Source organism: Staurois parvus, unplaced genomic scaffold, assembly GCF_062004578.1.
Source record: "Staurois parvus isolate SC_StPar_1 unplaced genomic scaffold, SC_StPar_1.0 ptg002432l, whole genome shotgun sequence".
Lineage (NCBI taxonomy): Eukaryota > Metazoa > Chordata > Amphibia > Anura > Ranidae > Staurois > Staurois parvus.
The window spans coordinates 1-23,829 of NW_028320228.1; the positions used below are offsets into that span (position 1 = coordinate 1).

At 51.6% G+C, this 23,829-nt stretch overlaps 1 protein-coding gene across 1 annotated transcript in view; it reads left to right on the forward strand.

Moving 5' to 3' along the window:
• Nucleotides 1-4,576: 4,576 nt before the first annotated feature.
• The window catches only part of LOC149430882 (kinesin-like protein KIF19), a 74,750-nt gene continuing 55,497 nt past the window's right edge, over nt 4,577-23,829 (forward strand). Inside the window, 5 exon segments of the mRNA XM_089665959.1 lie at nt 4,577-4,600; nt 7,274-7,339; nt 7,341-7,385; nt 16,125-16,212; nt 22,400-22,536. Coding sequence (XP_089522085.1) covers nt 4,577-4,600; nt 7,274-7,339; nt 7,341-7,385; nt 16,125-16,212; nt 22,400-22,536 — 360 coding nt within the window.

Genomic DNA, 23,829 nt, shown 5'->3' on the forward strand with positions numbered 1-23,829 from the left:
GTGTTGGTAGCCGCCATATGTCAGAGTGGAGGCATTGGAGCTCGCTGTGGTGACAGCAGGGAGGGCTGCCTGACATTTTGCTGTCAGATAAAATCTACACTTTAATTCAAAGAGCTGATTAAAAATTCATTGCGCCGAGCTCTGCGATAATTAGCAGGCAGCAACCTTGTTTGGTGTCTTTTGTAAAAGTTCAGAAACATTCCGGTCGGCGGATTGGCTTCTCCCCAATAACTGGCTTTATAATGTGCATGGCGGCTTTGTACGGTCTGTAGACTCTTCTCTGGGGGGCGCTCAGTGTCCTCCGCGCCCAACCAACAATAAAATCCCTTTATTAAAGAAAAGAAACATTTAATAGAAGATACTTCTTATACCCGACTGGCGGAGGATTATCACTTTGTCTTTTTTCAGCCAGACTAACTACGTAACTTCCATCCAGTCTGTCTCGTCCATTCTAATAGGAAAGCCTAGCACTAGCTCTGCTCTCCGTAATGCTCCGTCATACTGACGTTCTAGAGGCAGGGCTACCCTAATAGCATCATGGGCCCCTGAGCAAAGTAATGCACTGGGGCCCCCTACCAGCCTGCCCCAATTTATGCACCTACTCTCAAGAACTAATGTATAAATAGTTGATGGAATTAAACATATTTATTAGGACTTTCAAAATAATTGATTTTAACCTCTTCACGCCGGCCGCACACAAATCTTCGGTCTCCCGATGTCTGGGCCTAGATTCTGAGCGGCCGCACATTTGCTTTCAGGTAAGAAACAACATATGTGGTGAGAGCGCGCGCCCCTACACGCTCCCAGCACGCATGTCCGGTACTCACGGAAAGGTCCTAGTCTCCTCTTTCGATTGGGACCTTTCCCGATCATGTGACCGCTGTGATGACGCGTCACGGCAGTCACATGATCCCTAAACTCTGCCCCACCCGTCCCGCCTCCTGGCTTCTGAAACTCTTAAAGGGCTGGGAGGTGCCGGCGTGAAGGGGTCAAACAATAAGAACACACTTCATAATTCAAAGACTAATCAACACAAAGGGGGGGGTCAGGAGGGCACAGTACAGGGGGGGGTCAGGAGGGCACAGTACAGGGGGGGGTCAGGAGGGCACAGTACAGGGGGGGGTCAGGAGGGCACAGTACAGGGGGGGGTCAGGAGGGCACAGTACAGGGGGGGTCAGGAGGGCACAGTACAGGGGGGGTCAGGAGGGCACAGTACAGGGGGGGGTCAGGAGGGCACAGTACGGGGGGGTCAGGAGGGCACAGTACGGGGGGGTCAGGAGGGCACAGTACGGGGGGGGGTCAGGAGGGCACAGTACAGGGGGAGTCAGGAGGGCACAGTACAGGGGGGGTCAGGAGGGCACAGTACAGGGGGGGTCAGGAGGGCACAGTACAGGGGGGGTCAGGAGGGCACAGTACAGGGGGAGTCTGGAGGGCACAGTACAGGGGGGGGGGTCAGGAGGGCACAGTACAGGGGAGTCAGGAGGACACAGTACAGGGGAGTCAGGAGGGCACAGTACAGGGGGGGGGTCGGGAGGGCACAGTACAGGGGGGAGTCGGGAGGGCACAGTACGGGGGGGTCGGGAGGGCACAGTACAGGGGGTCGGGAGGGCACAGTACTGGGATCAGTCTGGAGAACAGCAGGCTCCACCCACTACAGGAGGAGGTGGACACAAGATCAGTCACCCTACACAAGGAGGGACAGCAGAGCTGTAGGAGGGGCCCAGCAGGCTCCACCACTACAGAAAACTACAGGAGGGGGCGGAGATAAGACCAGCCACCCTGCACAAAGAGAGAGAGCAGAGCTGTGGGAGGGGCCCAACAGGACCCACCCACTACAGGCTGCCAGGAGACTCACACGGGATTAGTGCACAGATCTGGAAGAGATACATGAAGCCCACGTGACCAATAGATTTAGATGATAGTCGCTCACCCATGGCAATTCCATGGCACTTGGTGTCCAGAAGGTAGGACTGCCTGCTTGCTTCATGGTTGCCTTTGTCTAACTGACTCACCATATGGTCCATTTCATGCTAGGAGAGAGCAGCCCCCCCCACACACACACACATACAATAGTTGTATCCGGTAGGCAGATCCTGGAACTCATATGAAGATATCTCCCCCACCTATGGTCCCCAACCTGAAGATCTTGCAGTGGGCTGACCTTCTGCCTGGAGGACAGGTTGTTATTAAATTTCAAAATTCAAATAATAAAATATATTAAATAAAAAATGAGAATCAGAAATGTAGAACACCGAAACCTCAGGTACCGTCTCCTGTGACTGGATGGCCCAGAGCACTCAATGCCCCTTTGAAGCGCCGTACCTCGATCCCGCGTGTTGGTGGAGCACATAGCAGGCATTGTTCTGGCTCTGCAGAGAGATCGCTGGTTGGGTCAGGAGGAGAAGGACGCCATTGTCTGTCCCACCTGCACCGTCATTCCGGCACACATTGTCTGGCCTGGCACCGTTTCTGGAATAATTCCCTTTTATCTGATTTGGGGGAATTTGCCGAGTCTGTAGGCCGGGGACCATCTGTTCCCGGATTTTTCTCCTGACATGTTCTTCTCTACTGGCAGTTCATAGACAGAAGGAACAGGCTGACTTTTATTCGATCCCAGCGAACACTTGTGCTGAAATACAGTCATGGCCGAAATTGTTGGCACCCTTGATATTTTTCCTGAAAATCAAGTATTTCACACAAAAAAAGGTATTGCATTAACACATGTTTTGCTATACACATGTTTATTCCCTTTGTATGTATTGGAACAAATATAAAACAGAGGCAGAAAAGCAAATATGACATAATGTCACACAAAACCCCAAAAATGGGCTGGACAAAAGTATTGGCACCCTTAACTTAATATTTGGTTGCACACCCTTTGGAAAACATAACTGAAATCAGTCGCTTCCTATAACCATCAATAAGCTTCTGACACCTCTCACCCGGGAATTTTGGACCACTCTTCCTTTGCAAACAGCTCCAGGTCTCTCTTATTGGAAGGACACCTTTTCCCAACAGCAATTTTAAGATCTCTCCACAGGTGTTCAATGGGATTTAGATCTGGGCTCATTGCTGGCCACTTCAGAACTCTCCAGCGCTTCTTTGCCATCCATTTCTGAGTGCTTTTTGACGTATGTTTGGGGTCATTGTCCTGCTGGAAGACCCAGGATCTTGGACGCAAACCCAGCTTTCTGACACTGGGCCCTACAGTGCGACCCAAAATCCTTTGGTAATCCTCAGATTTCATGATGCCTTGCACACAGTCAAGGCACCCAGTGCCAGAGGCAGCAAAACAACCCCAAAACATCATTGAACCTCCACCATATTTTACCGTAGGTACTGTGTTTTGTTCTTTGTAGGCCTCATTCCGTTTTCGGTAAACAGTAGAATGATGTGCTTTACCGAAAAGCTCTATCTTGGTCTCATCTGTCCACAAGACGTTTTCCCAGAAGGCTTTTGGCTTACTCAAGTACATTTTGGCAAACTGTAGTCTTGCTTTTTTATGTCTCTGTGTCAGCAGTGGGGTCCTCCTGGGTCTCCTGCCATAGCGTTTCATTTCATTTAAATGTCGACGGATAGTTCGCGCTGACACTGATGCTCCCTGAGCCTGCAGGACAGCTTGAATGTCTTTGGAACATGTTTGGGGCTGCTTATCCACCATCCGGACTATTCTGCGTTGCAATCTTTCATCAATTTTCCTCATCCGTCCACGACCAGGGAGATTAGCTACAGTGCCATGGGTTGCAAACTTCTTGATAATGTTGCGCACTGTGGACAAAGGCAAATCTAGTTCTCTGGAGATGGACTTGTAACCTTGAGATTGTTGATATTTTGCCACAATTTTGGTTCTCAGGTCCTCAGACAGTTCTCGTCTCCTCTTTCTGTTGTCCATGCTTAGTGTGGCACAGACAGACACACAATGCAAAGGTTAAGTGAACGTCTCTCCTTTTTATCTGCTTTCAGGTGTGATTTCTATATTGCCCACACCTGTTACTTGCCCCAGGTGAGTTTACAGGAGCATCACATGCTTGTAACATTCTTATTTATCCGCAGTTGTGAAAGGGTGCCAATACTTTTGTCCAGCCCATTTTTGGAGGTTTGTGTGACATTATGTCGAATTTGCTTTCTTTCCTCCCTTTTTTTGTTTTGTCCCAATACACACAAAGGGAATAAACATGTGTATAGCAAAACATGTGTTAATGCAATACGTTTCGTGAGAAATACATGATTTCCTGGAGAAATATCAAGGGTGCCAACAATTTCGGCCATGACTGTATGTGACATAAGCTGAACTCTACCAATGTGGGGGGTTATTATTTTATAAATTCATTTCATGTGTTTTTGGATTCAGCTAAAATAAATTCCAGAATTAGACTTGGTTCGGGGGGAGTCCCTGTCATTCCTTGTAGATCAGGGATGGATGGAGAAGGTAGGTGGCTTTGTCCTTGAAGAGAGGGTGGTTACAGAGAACGGTGTAATCAGGTCTTCGGTCCTTTTTATTTTTCAAACATTCTTTAATTACTTAAGATTAAAGAACTGAGGAGGGGGGAGGAAACCTCAAAGCCCAAAATGTACGATGGACTCATATTCACTAAAGCAGGTAAAGAGAGACCAATGGAACCACCAATGGCGGAACCTTTCTTCCTTGCCACGAAGTACGGCCATGATACCTTCCATAGAATGATGTTCCTCAGATCTACTCAACCCCATGAAGAGATGGAGGGTTCTCCTGTTTCCAGAGTGATGGCAGGCAAGCCCGAGCTTAACAAATGCACCAGTAGAGAGTTTTTACATCGTTTTCTCGAGAGATCAGAGTGGAGCAGTAGGACCTGGCTTGGTCCTCTCCCAGGTCAAAGTCCTTCAAACATTTAATAGTCACCCTAACTTGTGACCAATAGTTGGCCAGATTTCTACAGGACCAGAAAACGTGGAGGAGCGTGCCCTCTTCCTCCAAATATTCGTTGCCTCCGGGCAGATTTGCTGTAGCAGGACTGGGACCTTCTACCAACGGGTCAGCAGTTTGTAGCCTAATTTTTGATACTTGCTCACAGTTGAAGAGCGGTGAGATGTGATCCCTTTGTTCAGCCGAGAACTCTCTGCCCAAGTCTCTCCATTTAAATAAATACTGTGATACGAAGGAATCGGTGGGTCCGCATTTCTCTGTGCGGGGGGTGCGGCTGCAAGGATTTTCCCCCGGGTCCGCATTTCTCTGTGCGGGGGGTGCGGCTGCAAGGATTTTCACGCAGGTCCGCATTTCTCTGTGCGGGGGGTGCGGCTGCAAGGATTTTCACGCAGGTCCGCATTTCTCTGTGCGGGGGGTGCGGCTGCAAGGATTTTCACACGGGTCCGCATTTTTCTGTGTGCGGGGGGTGCGGCTGCAAGGATTTTCACACGGGTCCGCATTTCTCTGTGCGGGGGGTGCGGCTGCAAGGATTTTCACACGGGTCCGCATTTCTCTGTGCGGGGGGTGCGGCTGCAAGGATTTTCACACGGGTCCGCATTTCTCTGTGCGGGGGGTGCGGCTGCAAGGATTTTCCTGCGGATCCTCATTTCTCTGTGTGGGGGGTGCGGCTGCAAGGATTGTCGCGCGGATCCGCATTTCTCTGTATGGGGGGTGCGGCTGCAAGGATTTTCACACGGATCCTCATTTCTCTGTGTGGGGGGTGCGGCTGCAAGGATTTTCGCGCGGATCCGCATTTCTCTGTGTGGGGGGTGCGGCTGCAAGGATTTTCCCGTGGATCTGCATTTCTCTGTGCGGGGGGTGCGGCTGCAAGGATTTTTCGTGCGGATCCGCATTTCTCTGTGCGAGGGGTGCGGCTGCAAGGATTTTCCCGCGGATCCGCATTTCTCTGTGCGGGGAGTGCGGTTGCAAGGATTGTCACGCGGATCCACATTTATTTGTGAGGGGGGTGTGGCTGCAAGGATTTTCCCACGGGTCCGCATTTATTTGTGAGGGGGGTGTGGCTGCAAGGATTTTCCCACGGGTCCGCATTTCTCTGTGCGGGGAGTGCGGTTGCAAGGATTTTCCCGCGGATCCGCATTTCTCTGTGCGGGGGGTGCGGTTGCAAGGATTTTCCCGCGGGTCCGCATTTCTCTGTGCGGGGGGTGCGGCTGCAAGGATTTTCACGCGGATCCTCATTTCTCTGTGTGGGGGGTGCGGCTGCAAGGATTTTCCCGCGGGTCCGAATTTCTCTGTGCGGGGGGTGCGGTTGCAAGGATTTTCCCGCGGGTCCGCATTTCTCTGTGTGGGGGGTGCGGCTGCAAGGATTTTCCCGCGGGTCCGCATTTCTTTGTGCGGGGGGTGCGGCTGCAAGGATTTTCCCAGGGGTCCACATTTCTCTGTGCGGGGGGTGCGGCTGCAAGGATTTTCACGCGGATCCTCATTTCTCTGTGTGGGGGGTGCGGCTGCAAGGATTTTTGCGCGGATCCACATTTCTCTGTGTGGGGGGTGCGGTTGCAAGGATTTTCCCACGGGTCCGCATTTATTTGTGAGGGGGGTGTGGCTGCAAGGATTTTCCCACGGGTCCGCATTTATTTGTGAGGGGGGTGTGGCTGCAAAGATTTTCCCACGGGTCCGCATTTCTCTGTGTGGGGGGTGCCGCTGCAAGGATTTTCCCGCAGGTCCGCATTTCTCTGTGCGGGGGGTGCCGCTGCAAGGATTTTCCCGCAGGTCCGCATTTCTCTGTGCGGGGGGTGCGGCTGCAAGGATTTTCCCGCGGGTCCACATTTCTCTGTGTGGGGGGTGCGGCTGCAAGGATTTTCCCGCGGGTCCGAATTTCTCTGTGCGGGGGGTGCGGTTGCAAGGATTTTCCCGCGGGTCCGCATTTCTCTGTGTGGGGGGTGCGGCTGCAAGGATTTTCCCGCGGGTCCGCATTTCTTTGTGCGGGGGGTGCGGCTGCAAGGATTTTCCCAGGGGTCCGCATTTCTCTGTGCGGGGGGTGCGGCTGCAAGGATTTTCACGCGGATCCACATTTCGCTGTGCGGGGGGTGCGGCTGCAAGGATTGTCGCGCGGATCCGCATTTCTCTGTGTGGGGGGTGCGGCTGCAAGGATTTTCACGCGGATCCGCATTTCTCTGTGTGGGGGGTGCGGCTGCAAGGATTTTCCCGCGGGTCCGCATTTCTCTGTGTGGGGGGTGCGGCTGCAAGGATTTTCCCGCAGATCCACGGCGGCACCACACGCACAGATGTGAACCGAGGGTTACCATTGGCTCTTATTAGATACATTGGACTGAATGGCATTTTCAAAAATGTGTTTTCATTTTTTCCCCCCAGATGGTGGTTTTAATGGATCCCATGGAAGACCCGGATGACATCTTGAGAGCGAACCGTTCCCGGGAGAAAGTCCTATATGTTCGATGTCACCTTTGATTACACCGCTACCCAGGTATGACATTCCCAGCGATTTCCTCCAGTCCGACCCATCAAACCCTTTCCAGGCCTGCAGCATGTTAGTATTAACCACTTCCCATCCGGCCGGACGGTGGCAGTGCAGGGCGGGTTGACGTTCATAAATGGCGCCCGCCATTTTGGATTGTGTGTGCTCCCTGGGAGCGTGCGGCACCGCGATCTGTCTTCTGGACACAGTGGAACACCGATCGTCATACAGGACCTCTTTGTGAGGTTCCGATCATGTGATCAGTGATTGGCCAATCAGTGATCACATGAATAGTAGTAAGCAAGATGTCACTTCTGACATCATTGCTTACTACGTGTGAAATCTGTGAATGATCACAGAGATCACATGGTACAGGGCTATTCACAACAGCCTTGTACCATGTGATAAGCTGTGACCAATCACAGCTCTCACAGTATTTCTCAATGGCTGCAAGAATGCAGCCAGAGAGAAGGAGAAAGTATTGATTTTACAGCCTTTATGGGTGTAAAAGCAATCAGTGTAAAAAAAACAAAACAAAACTTCATCACCCCCCACAATTAGTACAGGGTTACCATGGTGACACTACTGCTAGGGTGACGGTATTTTTTTTAAATTATAATTTTTGGTTATAAACTAATTTGGGTTTTTTACTAAAAAGATAACTGAATACATTTTGGCCTGCGCAGGAAGGGGGGGAAGTGTCCGGACTGGAAGGGGGGGGAAGTGTCCGGACTGGAAGGGGGGGGAAGTGTCCGGACTGGAAGGGGGGAAAGTGTCCGGACTGGAAGGGGGGGAAAGTGTCCGGACTGGAAGGGGGGGGGGAAGTGTCCGGACTGGAAGGGGGGGGGGGAAGTGTCCGGACTGGAAGGGGGGGAAAGTGTCCGGACTGGAAGGGGGGGGAAGTGTCCGGACTGGAAGGGGGGGAAGTGTCCGGACTGGAAGGGGGGGAAGTGTCCGGACTGGAAGGGGGGGGAAGTGTCCGGACTGGAAGGGGAGGAAAGTGTCCGGACTGGAAGGGGGGAAAGTGTCCGGACTGGAAGGGGGGGGTAAGTGTCCGGACTGGAAGGGGGGGAAAGTGTCCGGACTGGAAGGGGGGGAAAGTGTCCGGACTGGAAGGGGGTGAAAGTGTCTGGACGGGAAGGGGGGGGGGAAGTGTCCGGACTGGAAGGGGGTGAAAGTGTCCGGACTGGAAGGGGGTGAAAGTGTCCGGACGGGAAGGGGGTGAAAGTGTCCGGACTGGAAGGGGGGGAAGCGTCCGGACTGGAAGGGGGGAAGGGTCCGGACTGGAAGGGGGGGGTAAGTGTCCGGACTGGAAGGGGGGGAAAGTGTCCGGACTGGAAGGGGGGGAAAGTGTCCGGACTGGAAGGGGGTGAAAGTGTCTGGACGGGAAGGGGGGGGGAAGTGTCCGGACTGGAAGGGGGTGAAAGTGTCCGGACTGGAAGGGGGTGAAAGTGTCCGGACGGGAAGGGGGTGAAAGTGTCCGGACTGGAAGGGGGGGAAGCGTCCGGACTGGAAGGGGGGGAAGGGTCCGGACTGGAAGGGGGGGGGTAAGTGTCTGGACTGGAAGGGGGGGTAAGTGTCCGGACTGGAAGGGGGGGAAAGTGTCCGGACTGGAAGGGGGTGAAAGTGTCTGGACGGGAAGGGGGGGGGGAAGTGTCCGGACTGGAAGGGGGGGGAAAGTGTCCGGACTGGAAGGGGGGAAAGTGTCTGGACTGGAAGGGGGGGAAAGTGTCCGGACTGGAAGGGGGGGAAAGTGTCCGGACTGGAAGGGGGGGAAAGTGTCCGGACTGGAAGGGGGGGGTAAGTGTCCAGACTGGAAGGGGGGGAAAGTGTCCGGACTGGAAGGGGGGGAAAGTGTCCGGACTGGAAGGGGGGGAAAGTGTCCGGACGGGAAGGGGGTGAAAGTGTCCGGACGGGAAGGGGGTGAAAGTGTCCGGACTGGAAGGGGGGAAAGTGTCCGGACTGGAAGGGGGGGAAAGTGTCCGGACTGGAAGGGGGGGAAAGTGTCCGGACTGGAAGGGGGGAAAGTGTCCGGACTGGAAGGGGGGGAAAGTGTCCGGACTGGAAGGGGGGGAAAGTGTCCGGACTGGAAGGGGAGGAAAGTGTCCGGACTGGAAGGGGGGGGTAAGTGTCCGGACTGGAAGGGGGGGAAAGTGTCCGGACTGGAAGGGGGTGAAAGTGTCTGGACGGGAAGGGGGGGGGGAAGTGTCTGGACTGGAAGGGGGTGAAAGTGTCCGGACTGGAAGGGGGTGAAAGTGTCCGGACGGGAAGGGGGTGAAAGTGTCCGGACTGGAAGGGGGGGAAGCGTCCGGACTGGAAGGGGGGGAAGGGTCCGGACTGGAAGGGGGGGGTAAGTGTCTGGACTGGAAGGGGGGGTAAGTGTCCGGACTGGAAGGGGGGGAAAGTGTCCGGACTGGAAGGGGGTGAAAGTGTCTGGACGGGAAGGGGGGGGGGAAGTGTCCGGACTGGAAGGGGGGGAAAGTGTCTGGACTGGAAGGGGGGGAAAGTGTCCGGACTGGAAGGGGGGGAAAGTGTCCGGACTGGAAGGGGGGGAAAGTGTCCGGACTGGAAGGGGGGGGTAAGTGTCCAGACTGGAAGGGGGGGAAAGTGTCCGGACTGGAAGGGGGGGAAAGTGTCCGGACTGGAAGGGGGGGAAAGTGTCCGGACGGGAAGGGGGTGAAAGTGTCCGGACGGGAAGGGGGTGAAAGTGTCCGGACTGGAAGGGGGGAAAGTGTCCGGACTGGAAGGGGGGGGAAAGTGTCCGGACTGGAAGGGGGGGAAAGTGTCCGGACTGGAAGGGGGGGAAAGTGTCCGGACTGGAAGGGGGGGAAAGTGTCCGGACTGGAAGGGGGGGAAAGTGTCCGGACTGGAAGGGGGGGAAAGTGTCCGGACTGGAAGGGGAGGGTAAGTGTCCGGACTGGAAGGGGGGGGAAAGTGTCCGGACTGGAAGGGGGTGAAAGTGTCTGGACGGGAAGGGGGGGGGAAGTGTCTGGACTGGAAGGGGGTGAAAGTGTCCGGACGGGAAGGGGGTGAAAGTGTCCGGACTGGAAGGGGGGGAAGCGTCCGGACTGGAAGGGGGGGAAGGGTCCGGACTGGAAGGGGGGGGGTAAGTGTCTGGACTGGAAGGGGGTGAAAGTGTCCGGACTGGAAGGGGGTGAAAGTGTCCGGACGGGAAGGGGGTGAAAGTGTCCGGACGGGAAGGGGGTGAAAGTGTCCGGACTGGAAGGGGGGAAAGTGTCCGGACTGGAAGGGGGGAAAGTGTCCGGACTGGAAGGGGGGGAAAGTGTCCGGACTGGAAGGGGGGAAAGTGTCCGGACTGGAAGGGGGGGAAAGTGTCCGGACTGGAAGGGGGGGAAAGTGTCCGGACTGGAAGGGGGGGAAAGTGTCCGGACTGGAAGGGGGTGAAAGTGTCCGGACTGGAAGGGGGGGAAGCGTCCGGACTGGAAGGGGGGAAAGTGTCCGGACTGGAAGGGGGGGGGGTAAGTGTCCGGACTGGAAGGGGGGGGGAAAGTGTCCGGACTGGAAGGGGGGGAAGTGTCCGGACTGGAAGGGGGGGGAAGTGTCCGGATGTCAGATAAAACCCCCCCCAGCGGCCCGGCCTGGGCATCGGACGATATACATTGCGTATCCCTGGGATGGATGTTCCGGTAATTCTCTGGATTGTCTTTCAGTCGCTGCATTAAAGTTGCAGAAAGTCTGATAAGTGCCGGCGTGGGGGCCGGAGGGTCCGCATAGGTGGGGGGCAAAGTCTTGGCGACAACAACCAAACCTGAAGTTCTCGTTCTTCGATGTCGAATCCTACAAAAGTCGGCCTCTCGCTGTGTCATCGCTTTGGGTTCTGGATACACAGAGGCTGGTGGGTGACGTTCCGGGGGGGGGGGGCATAGAGAAGGGCCAGGATTTGTAGGATTTGATTTTGTAGGACGAGGACTTTGAGTTGTATCTGGTGGAGCCAATTGTGAGGACTGACAGACGGGCAGGAAAAGGCGGACGAACGTCCCGCAGCTTTACCTGCGCCTGGATATCCGTTTGTTGCTCGATACGCCTCAGGTGACAACGAATTATCTGTGCGTGTGCGTCCAGCATTCACACAGCCCTCACAGAGAAGACCCACACTTTGTTATCCTCAGCGCCATCTAGTGGCCACGACGTGGTCTTTACCTGATTGGGTTATTTCAGGACAATACCACCTGATGGCCACTAGATGGCGCTGACGGTCATAGGAAATACCCATTAGGGGAATTCTGGGGATTATTCGTCACGGCGAATGCTTGAGACTTGAATTTATTTATTTTTTTCCTAAACCGACCCCACCCCCCCGTGTCTCGGATCGCACAGGCAGCGGCAGACGCGCCAATTCGTGAGCACGCTAGACTGGCCGAAGCTGATCTCTGATTGGCTGGTAGATGTTACAGCGCAGGGCTGTTTTTTTGGCGATGTCATTACCGTTTTTTCGCGGACATTTCAATTAATGGAGATGACTGAGCGGCAGCGGCGAGGCCCAGAGCGATGTTTGTCGCACAATGCGGCTCCATAGTGCCGGGGGCTCAGGTGGCGCGTCCAGAGAGAGTAAACATTAGCCGCGTATGTTTTCAGGAACGGTTCCTCAGATGCGCCGTCCCCGGTGACACCGTAATTATACTTCAGCTCATCCCCCGCTCGGGTCATTAGGATTCATTATGTATGGATGTGGATGGAAATGTGACAATAATCAGCAAAGAGCGTTCGCTGCAAACCATCGAATCTTCTGTTGTCATCGCTGAACGTTTTAAAGCCCAACTCCAGTCCAGTGTTAGAAATCTGTTCAGGTTTTATCCTCTGAGATTTCCCCTGACTTCCAGCCAGCACAGGAAGTGACAGCTGATCCCTCCAACGGGGACACCGATTCAGCATGAACACATTTTTAGAAGAGTGCGGAGAACACTGGGATGTCTTTTTATTGCTGTCCACAGCATTCTGCTCCGCCTCCTTATTTCTTGTGTGGGTGTCACAGGGACAGGAAGTGAGGAGAAACTTCACACAATGGGGTCAGAGACTAAAAAAATAAGACCTGAAAGATTTTAAATCTGACCTCTGACCTCCCCTTCAGTCTTGCACAGGTGTACCGGCTCCTCCCCTTCAGTCTGCACAGGTGTACCAGCTCCTCCCCTTCGGTCTTGCACAGGTGTTACGGCTCCTCCCCTTCGGTCTTGCACAGGTGTAGTGGCTCCTCCCCTTCGGTCTTGCACAGGTGTAGTGGCTCCTCCCCTTCAGTCTTGCACAGGTGTAGCGGCTCCTCCCCTTCAGTCCTCCATAGGTGTACCGGCTCCTCCCCTTCAGTCTTGCACAGGTGTACCGGCTCCTCCCCTTCAGTTTTGCACAGGTGTAGAGGCTCCTCCCCTTTGGTCTTGCACAGGTGTAGCGGCTCCTCCCCTTCAGTCTTGCACAGGTGTACCGGCTCCTCCCCTTCAGTCTGCACAGGTGTACCAGCTCCTCCCCTTCGGTCTTGCACAGGTGTTACGGCTCCTCCCCTTCGGTCTTGCACAGGTGTTACGGCTCCTCCCCTTCGGTCTTGCACAGGTGTAGCGGCTCCTCCCCTTCGGGTCTTGCACAGGTGTTACGGCTCCTCCCCTTCGGTCTTGCACAGGTGTACCGGCTCCTCCCCTTCGGTCTTGCACAGGTGTAGTGGCTCCTCCCCTTCAGTCTTGCACAGGTGTAGCGGCTCCTCCCCTTCAGTCCTCCATAGGTGTACCGGCTCCTCCCCTTCAGTCTTGCACAGGTGTACCGGCTCCTCCCCTTCAGTTTTGCACAGGTGTAGCGGCTCCTCCCCTTTGGTCTTGCACAGGTGTAGCGGCTCCTCCCCTTTGGTCTTGCACAGGTGTACCGGCTCCTCCCCTTCGGTCTTGCACAGGTGTAGCGGCTCCTCCCTTTCAGGGGGGCATTATTCTCAATGAGCACCACCATAGGGGGGGATTCTTCTCAATGACCACCACCATATGGGGGCATTCTTCTCAATGACCACCACCATAGGGGGTCATTCTTCTCAATGACCACCACCATAGGGGGGCATTCTTCTCAATGACCACCACCATAGGGGGGCATTCTTCTCAATGATCACCACCATAGGGGGGCATTCTTCTCAATGACCACCACCATAGGGGGGCATTCTTCTCAATGACCACCACCATAGGGGAGCATTCTTCTCAATGACCACCACCATAGGGGGGCATTCTTCTCAATGACCACCACCATAGGGGAGCATTCTTCTCAATGACCACCACCATAGGGGGTCATTCTTCTCAATGACCACCACCATAGGGGGGCATTCTTCTCAATGACCAACACCATAGGGGGGGCATTCTTGTCAATGATCACCACCATAGGGGAGCATTCTTCTCAATGACCAACACCATAGGGGGGGCATTCTTGTCAATGATCACCACCATAGGGGAGCATTCTTCTCAATGACCACCACCATAGGGGGCATTCTTCTCAATGACCACCACCATAGGGGAGCATTCTTCTCAATGACCACCACCATAGGGAGCATTCTTCTCAATGACCACCACCATAGGGGGGCATTCTTCTCAATGACCACCACCATAGGGGAGCATTCTTCTCAATGACCACCACTATAAGGGGGCATTCTTCTTAATGGCCACCACCATAGGGGGGCATTCTTCTCAATGACCACCACCATAGGGGGGCATTCTTCTCAATGACCACCACCATAGGGGGGCATTCTTCTTAATGACCACCACCATAGGGGGGCATTCTTCTCAATGACCACCACCATAGGGGGGCATTCTTCTCAATGACCACCACCATAGGGGGGCATTCTTCTCAATGACCACCACCATAGGGGGGCATTCTTCTCAATGACCACCACTATAAGGGGGCATTCTTCTCTGACCACCACCATAGGGGGGCATTCTTCTACATGACCTTTGATGAATATACCAGGAATTCCCTGAGGCCTGACAACTGTTTTCGGGGTTCCTCCAATGTGAATAGGTTGAGAACGGCTGACCTTCTCGGGTGGACAGCTCACAGCCCCTGAAACGCGTTGGATTTGATTACAATTCATCTTTGAAATAAACTTCTGAACTTGAACTCCGCAGTGCAGAGCTTCGGTTCGAGATTCACTCATCTGTGAAGGGCAGCAGATACTTTCCGAATAGTTTCCTCATTGAGCTGTCAGGGGTTCAGGTGTGCGGCAGGAAACTCTTGATTTACTCCCTGCCCTGTATGAAGTCTTTCATCAACGTCGGCCATTCACCTTCCTCCCTCCCGCGTTGGTCATTGTCCTGGTTCCTTCTCTTGTACTGACTCGCCCTGTTCCTCCTCATTCCTGGCCGCTCTTACGTCTCCCTTTTCTCTTCCTCGCGCTTTGCTTCCTTCTCTGCTGTACTTTTACTCTCTCGCACTCTCTCCCCCTCGCCTGCCGAGAAATCTTTTCCTTTAATGGAGGAGAAAGGGGAGCGAGGAAACCCAAGTCCTCCTCCAGATAGAGTTACCTCCTTGGTGGGATCGGGTTGCTTCTTTGTAAAGTGGTTTGCGTTACCTGGAGCCTTTCCACCTCCTGCAATGTTTGCTCTGGAGTCTTGCTGTATGGGGGTGACACCACCCCTCCCCCCATGTAAATTATAAGGGGATTAGGAGTTAAAGTGGGCCTATCATCAGATATAGTGAATATTCACTAATGTGTCATTTTAACCTCTCCAGGTGTTTATTACCTCTCACAGAGATCACAGGAGTCCCCCTGACAATCTGCCCAGAAGGACAGTGCATCTTTGTTCAGGCATCATCCAGGGTCACATCTACTTCCTGGGCTGAGTATTCAGCTTAGAGATGACCGAATCATGCAAATCCTGGTGCCTCTGCCGTTCTTGGCTGTGTTCACAAATGTCTGACACAGATCAGCCCCTGCTGCCGCCTCTCACCTTCTGACTTACAATGTACGGTCTGATCACTGGGGGAGGGGAGACTGAGGAAATGCCTCCTCCTCCTTCTACAAAGATACAATGTACAGTCTGATCACTGGGGGAGGGGAGACTGAGGAAATGCCTCCTCCTCCTTCTACAAAGTTACAATGTACAGTCTGACCACGGGGGGAGGGGAGACTGTGGAAATGCCTCCTCCTCCTTCTACAAAGTTACAATGTACAGTCTGATCACTGGGGGAGGAGACTGAGGAAATGCCGCCTCCTCCTCCTTCTACAAAGTTACAATGTACAGTCTGATCACTGGGGGAGGGGAGACTGAGGAAATGCCTCCTCCTCCTTCTACAAAGTTACAATGTACAGTCTGACCACGGGGGGAGGGGAGACTGAGGAAATGCCTCCTCCTCCTTCTACAAAGTTACAATGTACAGTCTGACCACGGGGGGAGGGGAGACTGCGGAAATGCCTCCTCCTCCTTCTACAAAGTTACAATGTACAGTCTGATCACTGGGGGAGGAGACTGAAGAAATGCCTCCTCCTCATTCTACACAGTTACAATGTACAGTCTGATCACTGGGGGGGACTGAGGAAATGACACTTTCTGTAGTAGAGGACAGTACCCCCCAGTGTGTCCCGTATGTCCTGTATACATATCTCAAGCCTGTCTAGGACTGTATAAGGTGATGGGGCCCCGCGGTCTATGAATCCCAGGATCTCGGTCCCCTCCTGTATATGAATGGACATTTCTCCGTGGCATTGTATCTGCATTACCCATAAGGACCAATTGCTGCAGCAACTCACTGACCTTCCTCTCTTCTGATTGGCAGGAGACGGTGTACCGGCTGACAACCAAGGGTCTGATAGAGGGCGTCATCTCGGGGTATAATGCCACAGTATTCGCCTACGGCCCCACCGGTGAGTCGCACTCCTGTCTGCCGGAGTGACCAGGAAAGGTTCTCTTTTTTGCTTTTCTTTGATCTTTGAGTATTATGTAGGAGTTTGGAAATGGTCCGTGGAGGGGCCGGGCCCAGGGGTAGGCAAACCAGGTGGCTGCCATGGGCACATCAGCAGGAGGGGCACCCTATGTTGCTGAAGAAGGTCACTGCTCATGGGGGGAGGGGCACTTTGGCCTTTTTGCCTCGGGTGCTAAATGACCTCGCCCCAACTGTCACTCAGCATCTCAGAACAGCATTGTGCAGTGCTACCCACCCAAGCTCCCCCCTCCCCCCCCCCCCATCTATCCTATATCTGGGACCTCAATGAACATCAGCAAGCGGCAGCAGAACTGCTTCAAAGGGGCACCAGGACCAGAACAAGGACTGCTCCAGATTCCAGATTATTTATGTTCTCCCCAGCCGCCTACTGAGGACTCCTCCCCAGGGTTTGGCTGCAGCACAATAAATATTCAAGCTGCCCCTTTGACTCTCCCAGACCCTCTATGTTCCAGAAGCCTCTAGAAGGCAGGGGGGGGGGGGGCAGTCAAACCTGCAACCAGTGAGATCCAGAGCAGACCAAAGTAATCAACATCCAATGATTACAGATGAGCACAAAATAACTACATTCACCCATCATCCTAGCAGCCTCCCTAGGAGGGTATAGAAAGTGATGGAAGTGAACGGGATTCATACAGAGGGAGGGGCTTAGCTTGTAGGCGGTGCCTAAAGAATATAAAATCCAAGGAGCACCAATGTCATATATTGCAGCTTACTAGTCCTTAGATGTGGTGGCTGCATTAGTTTTCTTTCTTTTTCCAGGTTTTATTGGTGATCCTGACAGCAAGAAGTTTCTGTCCTAGGGTGACAACGCTTACTTGCCATACTGTAAGGAGGAGCAGTGTTGTCACCATAGGAAGGGAAGCAGTGTTGGGCTGAATGTTCGACTCGAACATTGACTGTACATGTGTTCGCTGAACACACAACTGGTACGGGCATTGGGCGGGCTGATCGCCTACCGCGCCCCATAATGCACTGCGCCATGACTGCATTGTGATTGGTCAAAGCAATGCACCCGACCACAGGTCAGGTGCAATGCTTTGGTCAGTCACAGCAGAGGATGCAATCACAAGGGGGCAGGGTGAACCCCGCCCCCTTGTGACATCATCACAATATTTAAGAACTGTCTTTGCGGCGCAGCTGTCAGATGGCCGGGAACCAGCGTCACAAGAGGAGCAAGGTTTTTTTGTTTCTTTGGGGCGGCGGCGGCGGGGCATCGTGATTGGCGTTGGATCTACTTCGGGGGACTTTTTTAAAATTTTTATATTTAATAAAGGACTTGTCAGAGACCCTCTACTGTCATTTTTTCACTACACTTTTTTGGGTAGCATTACCATGTACCCCATACTCATTCACATGGGGGGCTGGGATGTGGAGGCCCCCTTGTTAAGGGGGGGCTTCCAGATTCCGATAAGCCCCCGCCCGCAGACCCCCACAACTACATCCCAGGGTTGTGGGGAAGAAACCCTTGTCCCCATCAACATGGTGATAAGGTGCTCTGGCCCCAAAGCACCCCCCCTCATGTTGAGGGCATGAATACCCGCTATCAGTGCTGTATACATGTCATATCCTTCCAGCGCAGTCCAGGATAGAACACGCGTGTAGTCATGTGTAAAGTGCTTTTTGTCTTCTGCTGGTTCCCTGCATCTTCTGTTGCTACGGTAACAACACGGACACATCCATGGGGACCATTATTTGGGCCAGAAACCTCGGATGAGATACAATGCGAAGATCACTACGATCCTTTCCTTCTCCTTTCACTCTCTCTTCCTCTTCTTCCTTCCTGTTTGTTCCCTTCTGTTCCTTCTCTTCTATTGGACTGTGTTCTTTTTTTGTGTCTCTTTCCTTCCTTGTCATCTTTTCTCTTTTTCATGCCTTTCATTTTCCTTTTTCTTCTTCCCTTTCCTTTCCTTCCTTCCTTCTCTTCTTTTCCCTTCCTTCCGTCCTTCTTTCCTCACTTCTATTTCCTCTTCTTTCCTTTCTTTTCCTTTCCTTCCCTTTCCCCTTTCCCCTTTCTCCTTTAATTTTCTCTTCTTTACTTTCCTTTCTCATTTTCTTTCACCTTTCCCTTCTTCTCCTTTTTCCTTTCCTTTAACTTTGCCTTTTACTTTTCTTTTCCCCTTTCCTTTCCCTTTTCCTTTCCTTTTCTCTCTTTTCCTTTCCCTTTCATTTTCCGTTTCCTTTCCCCATTCCCTTCCTCACCTTTCCTTTTCCCTTTCCTTTCATTTCTCTTTCCCCTTTCCCTTCCTTTCCATTTTCCTTTCCTTTCATTTCCTTTCCTTTCCCCTTTCCTTTTAACTTTCCTTTCCCCTTTCCTTTCCCCTTTCCTTTCCTTTTTTCTCCTTTCCCCTTTCCCTTCCTTTTCCTTTCCCCTTTCCTTTCCTTTTTTCTCCTTTCCCTTCCTCTTCTTTCCTTTTTCCTTTCCCTTTGTCTTTTCCTTTCCTCTTTCCCTTCTGCTCCTTTTCTTTTCCTTTCCTTTCCTTTCCTTTCCCCTTTCCTTTCCCTTTTTATTTTCCTTTTCTCTCTTTTCCTTTCCCCTTTCCTTTCCTTTTTTCTCCTTTCCCTTCCTCTTCTTTCCTTTCCCTTTGTCTTTTCCTTTCCTTTCCCCTTTCCTGTCCTTTTCCCTTTTCCTTTCCCTTTCCTCCTTTCCTTTATAACCCCCCCCCTCTTCTATCTCTCACTCTCTCTTTCTCCCTTTTCTCTCTCTGTTTCATCCTTTCTTTCCTTCCTTCATCTTTATCCATCATTTCTTTTTAGTACTCTTGCCACAAAAGTTGTGTCTTTTTTCCCCAGTAATGATGCGAGTTGATCTTTGTAGATTTATGTAAAGTGGGATTTTTAAACAATTCCGGAATGTACAGCCAACCTTGTTATATATTAGTTAGGATGGAGTTGGGAAGTTTTGGGACGGAAGTCGGCGTTTAGTGCCATCGGAGGGTCTAGTGGAGAGATTCCAGGTACAAAGGTTGTCCCCAGAGCAGGAAGTGAGTGGAAATCCCAAGGCTGGCCATACACTGGGGGGGGGGGGGAGATGAAATTTGCTGAGTGGGTGTCCCTGCCGACTTCAGTCCATTCAACAAAAGTTGTTGGACATTTGATGAAGAAGTTTGCTGAACAATCTTCAGGTGACTGAATGCAGCTGCTGCTCGGCTGGCTGGACCGGCTGTCAAGATACAATAGTTGTGATAGGAGATATTGACGTATGGCGCGGGTGGAGGAATCTGTACGGCCGACTTACAGCAACACAGACAGGAGGGTAATACTGGAACCTCGGGCAGCTTTTTATTGTCTGTCCCCTGTTGCAGATTTCCCCTCACATCCTCCCTGGGTCATAGTAATACCCCCCCGGGGTTCTCACTTCTCCCCCTTCCATCCAAAACTAAAGAGCAGAAATATTTATTGATACACTTAATTCATTCCATCCTAAAGGCTCCAAGCACACTGGGGGGGGGGGGGGGGAGGGTTTAATAACGCCGGTAGCTTTGGCTGTGTATAGTCACGTTAAAAACCCGAGTTTTTTAGTGTTTATTAAAAATTTGCTGCGTTTTTTCACTTTTATTTGGTCAAAAACACATCCAAAAATTCCGGTTTGCATTAATTTACCGCATTTTACTGCGTTTTCCATTCAGCGTTAGAGTTTTAAGTCCGTTTTTACAGCGGCTGTTTTTGGCTTTTGATGTTTTTTCAACAGCCAGTGAACCCCCCAGCATGTTCTCCTATGTATATGGGGTCCGGGGAGAGCAGATATAGTGAATGCGGGGTCCGGGGAGAGCGGATATAGTGAATGCGGGGTCCGGGGAGAGCGGATACAGTGAATGCGGGGTCCGGGGAGAGCGGATATAGTGAATGCGGGGTCGGGGAGAGCAGATATAGTGAATGCGGGGTCCGGGGAGAGCGGATACAGTGAATGCGGGGTCCGGGGAGAGCAGATATAGTGAATGTGGGGTCCGGGGAGAGCAGATATAGTGAATGAGGGGTCTGGGGAGAGGGGATATAGTGAATGCGGGGTCTGGGGAGAGCGGATCTAGTGAATGCGGGGTCCGGGGAGAGCGGATATAGTGAATGTGGGGTCCAGGGAGAGCGAATATAGGGAATGCGGGGTCCAGGGAGACCAGATATAGTGAATGTGGGGTCCGGGGAGACCGGATATAGTGAATGCGGGGTCCGGGGAGACCGGATATAGTGAATGCGGGGTCCGGGGAGACCGTATATAGTGAATGCGGGGTCCGGGGAGAGCGGATATAGTGAATGCGGGGTCCGGGTGGAGCAGATATAGGGAATGCGGGGTCCGTGGAGACCAGATATAGTGAATGCAGGGTCCGGGGGGAGCGGATATAGTGAATGCGGGGTCCGGGGGGAGCGGATATAGTGAATGCGGGGTCTGGAGAGAACGGATATAGTGAATGTGGGGTCCAGGGAGAGCGAATATAATGAATGAAGGGTCCGAGGTTTAGTAACACTTTAATAATAATTCCACTGTTCAGTAATATCGGATTTATTCCTCTGGATCTATTTCAGCTTCACACTTCACTGTCTTCATAATGATCAATTAGCCGTACATTTTATTTCCTTTTTTTATGTAGATTGTTGAGAATTCAGTATAATTGTCGCGTGTTTAAAAAGTAACGTAAAACCAGCAATTAAAACTCCGGGTTTATTCATTGTGCCTAATCGTAGCAATGAATTAGGTGAGGGAGTTGGTAATTGCGCAGCATGTAAACAGTCATTTGGGGCTTTTGTTCATTTCTGTTTCATTGGATTTAAAGGAAAACTCCGCAGTCCCCGTCTTTTCAAAGTCTCTTTATAATTTGCAAAGAATTTGCTGCTTTTGGTGACGCAGCATCAGAGGCGCAAGGTACCGGTGTGGGTGCTGGGCCGGGTCCCCGCACCCATTGCTGTACCATATTGTGTTATAAAATAAGAAGAGAAAGGGGCGCACAAGCCTTACGCATTACCTCTATCGAATCTTCAATCATAAAACGTAGCAGATATGTACTCACAAACATCAAATGTACGCAGGAATATCGTGACCGACAATAGTCCACGGTCTGAAATGGTGCATGAGTTCCACAAGCAAGCTTGAAAATGCTGACGCGTTCCGAGGGGCGATCCCCTCTTCCTCAGAGCCTATTCATAATGCTGCGCAATCACCCCTTATATAACATCATTTGACTCTGGCCCTAGTGCCTGTTAATGGGCTCCTCCCATTTGCCAGTGGGAGCCCAAATGGGAGGAGCCCATTTACAGGCACTGAGGCTAGAGTCAAATGATTCCTTTATTTTCAATTCTATTATGTTTTATGCTTTTCTATTCTTTTTTATATTGGCTAGATGAAGATGGCTATATTCTTTCCATTGTATTCTATTCTAATGTATTCTATTTTTTTCTATTCTTTTATTTTCTATTCTGTTATTTTCTATTCTATTTTATTCTTTTCAAAATTTGAATTTTGAAAAACAACTCTATTCTAACACTGATACACATGGGTCTTTGAAGGAAATCGGCAATAGTCAGCAATATGTTTACATTTCAAATTCGTCTAGAATTCAATTAGGATTCTGATCATTTGTTATTTCAGACTAAACTTCGTTACGTTATTTTGGATTCTTTTAAATTCGTTACTATTGTCATTGGGAAATTCGGATACATCTGAATCTTTCAATAATGAAATTTTGTCCGAATTTCGATTTGGAACGAAACGAACCGTCGCAAATGTCTATTTCTAATTATTGAAAAGCATTTTGACCAGCATAGAAAGTCGTCTAGTAAGATTTGGGTTTCTTTTGCCCCATTCACATGTACTTTGACTGCTATGTTTTTTGTTTTTTTATATACTTTATATATTTTTTATATATTTTATATATGTGTGATTACAATTTATATTAATTGATGGCTGTATATAAAAAGTGCGATCTCAATGGCAATCAGCAATCTATCCTGACCCCAGCGTATCACAATGCAACGTGCGGCCTTATTGACCTGTAGGGTGGCGGGTGAGGCTTGCTGAAGCTTTGACGCTCAGCATAGTTTTAGTGCCGGTCCTGTGCTGACCACACCTCCATATTTTTTTTTTCTCTGACACCCTTCTTGCTCTCTATTGCCCCCCACAGGATGTGGCAAGACCTACACTATGCTGGGCACAGACCGAGAGCCAGGGATATACATAAGGACCCTGAATGACCTCTTCAAAGCCATCGAGGAGACCAGTGATGATATGGAGTACGAGGTCATCATGTCTTATTTAGAGGTAAAGAAAACGCCATGATCGGCCATGATTGGCTGTTACAATATCTTTCTTGGGTATTTCCTTTCCCTGATACACCAGGGGTATTTCTCAGCGGGAACATGGGGGGAACTCTGAATGTATGTAATGGCAAGGGGTGCTGGGGTGCGCTGGAGGTCTGTCGATGCCGGTTGCTGCTGGACCTGTTTTCGCTGGTGGGGGTATGTTTTTGCATGGGGGGCGATTGTTGCTGGGTAGGTCCAATGTTGCTGGGAAGGATCTATTGTTGAGGGAGAAGTCTATTATTGCTGCTGGGTGGTATTTTGTTGTGGGGGGGCTGCTGTTGCTGGGATGGGGTCTATTGTTGCTCACTGCAGGGGGGTCTATTTTACTGTCTTTCTTATCATGAACGAATTCCATATAAATTATTTAGTAGCACAAAATGATACTTGGTTCTGTATTCTCTAAAAGGACAGTACTGGGAGGTGGGTAGGGGGGGAACTAAGAGACAGTGTTCAGAGGTGGGTAGGGGGTGGAACTAAGAGACAGTGTTCAGAGGTGGGTAGGCGGTGGAACCAAGGGACAGTGCTCAGAGGTGGGTAGGGGGTGGAACCAAGAGACAGTTCTCAGAGGTGGGTAGAGGGTGGAACCAAGGAACAGTGTTCAGAGGTGGGTAGGGGGTGGAACTAAGACACAGTGCTCAAAGGTGGATAGGGGTGGAACAAGGGACAGTGTTTAGAGGTGGGTAGGGGGTGGAACTAAGACACAGTGCTCAGAGGTGGATAGGGGGTGGAACCAAGGGACAGTGCTCAGAGGTGGGTAGGGGGTGGAACCAAGGGACAGTGCTCAGAGGTGGGTAGGGGGTACAATCAACGGACAGTGTTCAGAGGTGTCTAGGGGGTGGAACCAACGGACATTGTTCGGAGGTGGGTAGGGGGTGGAACCAAGGTACATTGTTCGGAGGTGGGTAGGGGGTGGAACCAAGGGACGATGCTCAGAGGTTCCAACAACATTCTTGCCCCCCCCCCCCCCCGCATTTCTGTCAGATAACACACCACTTCACCCAAAAAATTGTTGCCATTCACATTTCAGCATTCTTGTGTTTATTTCTTTAGTTTTGTATTGGTATGACACAAAAGAGTAGAGAAACAAAAGAGACAAATCTGACTCATTCCACGCAAAATGCCAAAAATAATTAATAATAATTGCACTCCAAGTTTGTGATGTTGGGGAAAGGAACCCTTCCAATCTGAGGGACCTGGAGTAGTTGGGGAAAGGAACCCTTCCAATCTGAGGGACCCGGAGCACTTGGTGGAA